Source organism: Nelumbo nucifera, chromosome 1, assembly GCF_055504915.1.
Source record: "Nelumbo nucifera cultivar China Antique chromosome 1, China Antique-T2T, whole genome shotgun sequence".
In the NCBI taxonomy this organism is placed as follows: domain Eukaryota; kingdom Viridiplantae; phylum Streptophyta; class Magnoliopsida; order Proteales; family Nelumbonaceae; genus Nelumbo; species Nelumbo nucifera.
Window position 1 is genome coordinate 81,285,854 of NC_142649.1, and position 8,228 is coordinate 81,294,081.

Here is an 8,228-nt window from a genome sequence, read left to right on the forward strand (position 1 = left end):
ATTTTCAATTGTCGCCATTTAAAGAAGAATGTAGGAATCTGCATTAGTGAAATAAACACTTACCCATATACTAGATACTTCTGAAGATTGCTCTTAAACTTAGGGTGTAGCAGATAAGATGTTTCCCTTTTCCTACAAGTATAATAAGAGATTGAGATGAGTCACAGAAGAAAGCAGTTGTACTAATATAACATTCATGGAATCCTAGTGGTTCAAGAATAGAAACTAATAAATAAACAACATCAACTCAAAAGTGGTTAGCTTCAATATGTCCCTTTTCAAAAGATAGCAAGCCTATCTAGGAGTTCTAAGACATAAAAAGCCTTCTTTTACCTTTGGAGCTCCAGCCTGTTTAGTAAGGGGGCAAGGTCAATTATAAAAGTTAGGGGCTTACAAAAGAGAAGATGTTTCCTCTGTATTTCTCCCAACTGGTGTATCCTCTACAAAGCTCACGGGGAGGATTGTTACCATTTACTAATATCTTGTCCACTTTCTGCAAACCTTTGGGCTTGGCTACTTTCGTTGTTTGGGAGTAGTTGAAGCTTACCAGCAGAAGTTCGCATGATCTTTGACCATTCTACTTTCTCTTGGCCTACAAAAAGAGGGAGACTTATGACGAGATGTGCTCATGCTGCCCTGATTTGGACTCTTTGGAAAGAAAGGAATGCTAGAATTTTTCAGGAAAAGGAAAGGAACAGTCAAGAACTGAAAGACTGTGTGTTGCATAGGACAATACTTTGGCTGAAGACTTTGGAAATCTTTCATCAATTCTCTTTTAATGACCTTTGGAGAAACTGGTTAGATGTAGCAAGGTGTTCACCCTTAGAGAACAAGTTAATTACAAGCTGGTCTCCTCCATCTGAAGGCTCAATGAAGTTGAACTTTGATGGAAGTAGCATGGGTAATCCATGACTATCTGGAATGGGGAGCATTCTGAGAAATGAGAATGGAGAGACTGTCTTGCTTTACTCGGATCCTTTAGGATTTGGAGACTCTATCAGGGCAGAGCTATTAGCTACTATACAAGGGGTGCAATTTGCAAACCAGCTAGGGGTACAACATCTGATAATTGAAGGGGAATCCAAGATGGTGGTGGGCTGGTTGAAAAATCCTGAAGATGCTATATGGTGCTACAAGAACAAAATGAAGAAATTTAGTTGGTTGACAAGGAATATGTTGATCTCTTTATAGTGGGTGGGGAGATCAGCAAATACTGTCTGATGTGTTAGCCAAGCAAGGAGTAAATAGGGAAGAATTGTTTTGGGCTCAGTTGTGATTCCTATATTTTTTTTCCTAGTTTACTTGTAAGCTTCTAGGAGGGGCTGCAGCTCGCGCCTCTTCCTGGGATGTTGTTTGAAATCGCAACTCTAAATCAGTTTTTGAATTAATAAAATTTTACTATTACTCATCAAAAAAAAAAAAGTTAGGGTGCAAGTCAGATGCCCAATTTGATGAATTCATGCTACAGCAGTCTCAGGCTTCCTAGCTGGGCCCATTCAAATTTTAACAAATTCCCAACCCAAGTTCACCAAAGTTGCACCCCTAATAAAAGCCTAACAATGGAAAGATTAGAAATGGAAGATTTAAACAAAAAAAATCATGATTCCAATATCATACTATCGTACTCAACATAATTAAGGTGAGACTATTTCGGTGGTTATTTGTCTTAATAAAATTACCTTACCTTTTCTCAAAAAAAAAAATGGTGGTTATCTTTTAGAATCCCAAATTGGGTGAAGCCCAGTGGTGTAACTCTTTTCATTATATGATCTTTCGCAGAACAGAATTCATGGCCCAGACCACACAAAAGCAGTGGCTTTTCTTCCAAAACTAAGATATATCATTTTTACTAATTTTCAAAGGTATATGATTTTATACATTTGTTCTGAACATAGAAGGAATTGGAGACTCTCTTACCTATAATTAGAGAAATTTACAATGTTGCTTCTTGTAATCTTTGGTGTCCTACTGCTATTTTATAGACTACTTTGTTTTTCATTATGTTTTGTTTTTCTGTTTACTAAATTTATAATTATCGATTAAAACCAAAAAAAAACAAAACAAAAACAAGAAAAATCTATGTTGTTCTATTAGTGAGTGGCCTAGCAAACACTGTTGTCAGTTCCCTTTTTCTAGGTAAGTGTTATCTCTTTGGCATGGACCTTAAAACCTCCTATTGCCAATAGAAATTGTGTTACTTGCACACAGATATATTGTATAACCATTTAAGGTATTAATAGAATATGCTGAAACGTTCATATTGCCCTCTTTTGAGGTCTGTCCAATAGATGTACTCAATTGGATCATTAATCAATTTCTACTGTTCATTATAGACCTAATTTGGCTTACAAATTATGTAAGTTAATGGTTCTAGCTGAGTTTGTCCTTTCTCAGATATGGTTTGCAGTTCCCTGAAATGTGATTCATGGTCTCATTGATGTAATAAGAATCCCACCTACAACTCTACAGTCAAGGTGCAAACTAAATTTTTAAAAGAAGCATTCAGAGATTCATGAGCTCCTCTATTTTCTTTTTATCAGAAATAATCATCAAAACAAGTTTGTTAAGTAAATCAAAAATAAAAAAGAAAGAAACCCTACACCCATTAAAAGAATTGACTGAGAGGACAATGTACATAGTACATAAGCCAGACACTAAGCATCATAGTCAAGAACAAATTGCACCTCCATATGCATGCATATGCATATGGATATGTGAATAACAGGCATATGTGTGTGTGTGTCAACTCAAAGTTTTCTGAATGGACCAATATACTTTTATTGTTTTTCTGTCTTCTTTTCTCTGGTTTTGTTTGCTGTAGTTTGTGTCCTTGTGGTCCTGTCTTGATATCATATTCTGTTTTGTATGGATTCGGCTCTCCTGTATTTTCTTAATCAATCTCTGTTTTACCATAAAAAATCGAGGCCCCTAGATCTGATTGGATTCAGGTTTACATTTTCAGTAATGGATCAGATTTGGATGCAACTGGATCCAATCTAAATCTGACCTGATTACAGCCTTATGTCCAAGAATCTGACTCAGCAAGATCAGAAAACATGGACTTAAAAACACATCCATGGAAAAGTATATACTATTAAAATAATTCATATTGTTTGATCTCTAACATTGTATACCTGCAAAAAAGGGGTCTAAAATGTTGCCTTTGTTACCAAGAATCCTTGGAGTGTCAGTCTCTGTTGCATGTCCAACATAGACACATTGTCCATTTTAAGAGTCCATGTAATTGTAATATTGACCTGAGCCCATCTTTTTGGTACAAACTACAGAAAAAACATATATCCTCTTTTTGACAGGTAAGGAGTAATAGACCATGTACAAAAATTTAAAGGATAGTGCATTGGTGTATATAGACAGATTTAGAAAGGACTAAACATTAAAAAATGGGTAAGAACTGAAAACTCTTGAACTCCAGAAATAATAGAGACTAGACAAACAGAGAGATGGATCTTATCCAACAAAGACCATTTTCTGAATGCTAGGATCACTGAATCTGTGGAATTTTAGTTCTACATATACATCCATGGGCCACATTTCCCTTGGATGTGTTGCAATGGCACATCAAAAACTGGGCAAATGTTCTTCCAATCTTCCTATCCAAAGGTGAACATGCGCAATAAAACTAGTACTTGTTTTTTTGTCTTTTATCATTTATTCACCGTAATTAGTCTTCAACTGCTACATATTCAAAAATAACTCATAAATAACTATTGTAGCCTTCAAATTCATAAAATAGAAGTTATAGCTCAAAGATGGATCATTTTTCTGGAAGTGAAAATAATGAAAACAAACAATTAGACCCACCTGTCAGTATTCTCGATAAATACCCTTAATTGTATTAGCCTATCAATGGCAACTCTGTGCTTAGAAAATCCATCCGGAAGTACCCACTCTTCCATTGACTTAACAGGTACTGGGACATCAATGTATAGCATTTGTAAAGCATACTTCTTGGCAAGAGGTGGCAAAGACCTGAAACAGAAGCATCAAATAATTTATTATTTCATGGGTACAAGTTTCTGCAAACTAATTTCCAACCATAACTCCAAAATTGGTGTGAATCATACACACCAGGACCACTCAAAAGCTTAAATTTACCATTTCTGCAACTGGCTCCGTATTCCCCAAACCATATAACTTGGCCTTACTCAATGATCAAAAATCAAAATTTAAAAAATAACAAAAAAAAACTTCTGTTTGGTAAAGATAAAAGCATCGACCATCATAAATGTTAGAACAGTTTCACTATCAAAGAGCTTAATTTACCACTCTTCTATCAAAGCATACATAAATAGAGAACAAAGAAAAAAAAAAGGCAAAATGCAATCTAGCCAAATATAAACCATAAAGGAACTATCAGTATTTGAACAACGAGATGCTAGAGTTATCACTACCTGTTTGCTGAGCCCGGTTTAACGAGAAAAAAATTGAATATTTTTCCAATTCAAATGTGTCCTCTAAATTATTTAAAAAAAAAAAAGTTAAAATGTCCAAAAACAAAATGCCGCCGTCATCTCGATAACTACCAATTAACATAACCTTGAGGGAGAGGGGGAGAGAGAAGGGACCTTAGAACAGCTTCGCAGATGAAAGTATTATCATAAAGCTTGTCGAGCTTCATCGCAGGTAAAGCGGCGACCATGTCCATGAAATTCTTAGCAATGATCTTCACCTGCGGCATTCTGAAAATTCCTCTCTCTCTCTCAGGGAAAAAAAAGGGTTACAGGTTTTCAGATGCGACACTGTGGTTGCAGGTGTGGAGTCCGGAGACGAGAGTTCAGAGCTTTGATCCCCTTCGAGGTCCACTCCACGCTATCATTCTCGTCCAGTCGTCCTCTATATACCATGGTATATATATAGTGGGGGGAAGAGGTATATATAGTGGGGGGAAGAGTGCACACACTCGAAGTTCGAACCAATGCTAAAAGGCATAGGCCCTAACCCGCGGCCCAGCACGGCACGGCATGAAGGCCCACGGGCCGTGCCAGGCCCGTATGGAGGTCCGTGCCATACTGGGCTGGGGGTTCGAGGCCCACAGGTCGACACGGCCCAGCTCACAGCCCAGCCCGGCACGACCCATATATATTTTATATATATTTATATACATTTACATATTTTTTATATATAGTTATATAATAATATATAGTATATAATATATTAATAAAATACATATTTTTTAATTTTATTATACTAATTTATTTAATTATTGCATATATAAGCAATTTTATACACAAAATTCGTATAAAATTAAAATTTTAAGTTTTTTATCAATTTTTTTTAAATAAATAGTGATGCAGCGCAATCCGACTGCTCCTAGATGGAGGTGACCTGGCTCCTAGTAGACGACGGACTTGGTTGATCTACAAGAACCAAATTAGAGAACCCGGGGTGGCTTACCCAGCGAGGTCGCTCCAATGCTTAAGTCAATACTTGGTTGCGAGCTAATGAAAACTTAGAATACAAGAAGACTAAAGAGAAGAGATTATGCATACCATTCGCCCCTGGGGGTGAGGCCTTCATATACTGGAGTCCTCGCGAGTTTGGTGGAGTAGTTCCTGGATCCCCGCTGTGACAGGATCCGTTTCCGTGTTAGTTGGGGATAACGCCACCAACCGGTAAGGTTGCCCATTTCCACCTAAATCGGGGAGTGGGTGAGATATTACTAGCCGTTACAGGGCATGGTCCCGTAAGACGCAGGGTACAGTGGTGAGATCCTTGGAAATACCATGAGGCGGTTGGTGAACATCATCTGAGCTCGTGTTCTTCATACCCGACCTGTTGTGAATGCCGAAGTGCCTTAATTTAGTACTGAGGTGATCTTGCACCAAGGTAGGCTTGTCCCGAGGTGGTTCAGCTGTCCAGGCTCGATTAGTAGCGGATCTGGTATCACTATCCTGGTCGCAGTCTGGTACCGAGGTGATCTTAGTTCGGGATGATCTTCGCTCAAAGTAACTTTAGTTCGGGGTAACAGGGTACCTGAGGTCGCTTTGTAGCAAACTGACCACGCTGAGTTGTCACTTATGTCGAGTCACGTCCACGTGTCGAACTGACCATGCTGAGTTGTCACTTGTGTCGAGTCACGCCCACGTGACTCTCTGTTACGAGGTCGGGCCAAATTACCCTTCATCAATTGCCCCCCCACTCCCCGAGCCAGGGGTCTTGACCTGGTGCGGGGAGTTCACGATGTGACAAGTGGATTTGGCTCAAAGTTCAAGCCGCTCTATCGGATAGATCGTCAGTCAGACTAGTTCAGCTTGCTCGTCTCAACCAAGGATAACCCAGGTCGTATGTGGTTTACGTGCGGACGTCACACGATCTATAAATTCCACGGACGCCAAAAAGTGCGCTAAACCGATTTCGACCTCGGGGGTCGTGCAACCAGTTTTCTTAGGAGCCGTTAGATTGCTTTGATCTTGACCGTTGCTTCTTCAGTACAGTGGCTATAAATAGGGGGGACCCGAGACTTATTTTCTTCGCCATAAGCTTACTAGCCTTCGATCTGAGGTCGCACTTAGCTTCTTTAGCTCGGGTTTTCCAATTCGCCACTTCCTTCTAGTTCGGTCGTTCTTCTTTGATGAGTCTTCCCTAGCTCTTCTTTTCAATTTAGTTCAGTTCGCTGTCATGTCCAGCTTTAGCTTTATAGCCTTTTAGATGAGGCCGAGGAAGGTGCCTCGACCCAGGTCGATAGCCGAAACGAGGCTACTTCAGGTCCTGAGGCAGTCTGTGGCCCTCCCGAGATGCAGTCATCCCAGGAGGCGCGAGAGGCCTCAGATAACCCAGCATCCACTTCGCATCGAAGTCGGGTGTCGGACAACTTTGGCCCCTCGACGATGACCATGGACAGACTCCGGGCCTTAGTGTACCAGTACAACCTCCCAAGCGAGCTCACCTATAGCCTCCCTGCAGGCAACTTCCCTTAGGAACACGATCACAACGAGATCGTGATTTTTGGAGAGCAGCTCTCGGCTGATCTTCGTTTACCTTTGCATCCTTTAATAATAGAGGTCTTGAAGTTTTTTAACATTACCATAGACAAGTTACACCCCAACTCCATCTGTAATGTAGTAGGGACCATTTCACTATTCTATGATTACAACCTGCCCCTCAACCTCGATACCTTTTCTTCAATTTTGTCCATCAAGAAGAACGCTTCTTGTGTTCTTCCCGAGCATAGGCGGACCTACTATCTATCTCCTCGTCCGTGCTACAAGCTTTTACACGAACTACCCAATAGGATCCCCATCTGGAAGCGGGGTTACTTCGTGGTCTGCAGTCCCGCAGGGTGGCCTTTTCCAAAGCATTGGAGGGCGACTATTCAGGATTCCGGTGTTAGACTGGACCTGAAGACAAGGGAGATGCTCCAGTCTTGGGCGGAGCTCGACCTCAACTTCGTGGACTACATCGCCGAAGATAAGCTCGTGCAGGCCGGCTTGAGTCCTGGTAGGTCATCTTGGTTTAGAGTTAGCACTTCATTTTTTATAGTGTTGGCACTTTATTCCTGATAATGTCGCTAACGTCGCGTTTTTTGTTGCAACTCCCATGAGGCTCGGTGCGGACAAGCTTTTTGGGCGGATGAAGGGGAAGAAGAAGCGAGCTTCTAAAAGAGCTCGCACTGAGTCTCCGTAGCCCGCCATCCCTGGGCCCGAGCAGCCCTCTACGGTGCCTCCAATAATCGACTTGGTCGAGGAATCGGGGAAGACCCCACCTCGCGCGCCTGAGGCGTCTTTGGAGCCCGCCCCTACGACAGCCACTTCTTCGGGCAGTGAGGAAGCAGTTCAGAGTATCCTGACTCCGAAATATAGCCTCATCCAAAGCAAAGGTGCGGTCTATGCTGAGGAGGTCACAAGCTGGGCTGAATTATCGGTCGCTCAGCTCGGGGCTTGAGCAGCTACCCACTACATGGTGGTAAGTCTTGTTTTACTTCTTCAATTTTGTACTTGTAACTTTGCTGGTATTAACTTATATTCTTTTGGCAGGTGAACTCCGTTGTGCATGCCCTGTCATACCAGTCCGAGCTGCACTTGAAGCGGGTTCTAGCAGCTGAGTGCTCGTCTTGCGAGGCTCATACCGAGCTAAATTTAGCTCGTAACAAGATCAACCAGCTGGAAAATGATGCACAGGCTCAGAAAGAGCTTATTTCGGTGCTAATGTCAGAGAAGGCGGAGCTGAAGCACAAAGTGGAGAACCTCGAGGCCTTCGTCAAGGAGCGA

The 8,228-nt window shown here is 41.3% G+C and overlaps 1 protein-coding gene across 1 annotated transcript in view; it reads right to left on the minus strand.

Annotated features, from left to right (window-relative positions):
- Positions 1 to 4,866, minus strand: part of LOC104587159 (transcription factor-like protein) — a 56,399-nt gene extending 51,533 nt beyond the window's left edge. The window contains exons 1-3 of the mRNA XM_010244641.3: positions 4,587 to 4,866; positions 3,823 to 3,990; positions 64 to 132 (exon numbers count right to left, since the gene is read on the minus strand). Of these exons, the coding sequence (XP_010242943.1) occupies positions 64 to 132; positions 3,823 to 3,990; positions 4,587 to 4,699 (350 nt within the window). The 5' untranslated portion in view covers positions 4,700 to 4,866. The remainder of the gene's footprint in view (positions 1 to 63; positions 133 to 3,822; positions 3,991 to 4,586) is intronic.
- Between the last annotated feature and the right edge of the window lie 3,362 nt (positions 4,867 to 8,228).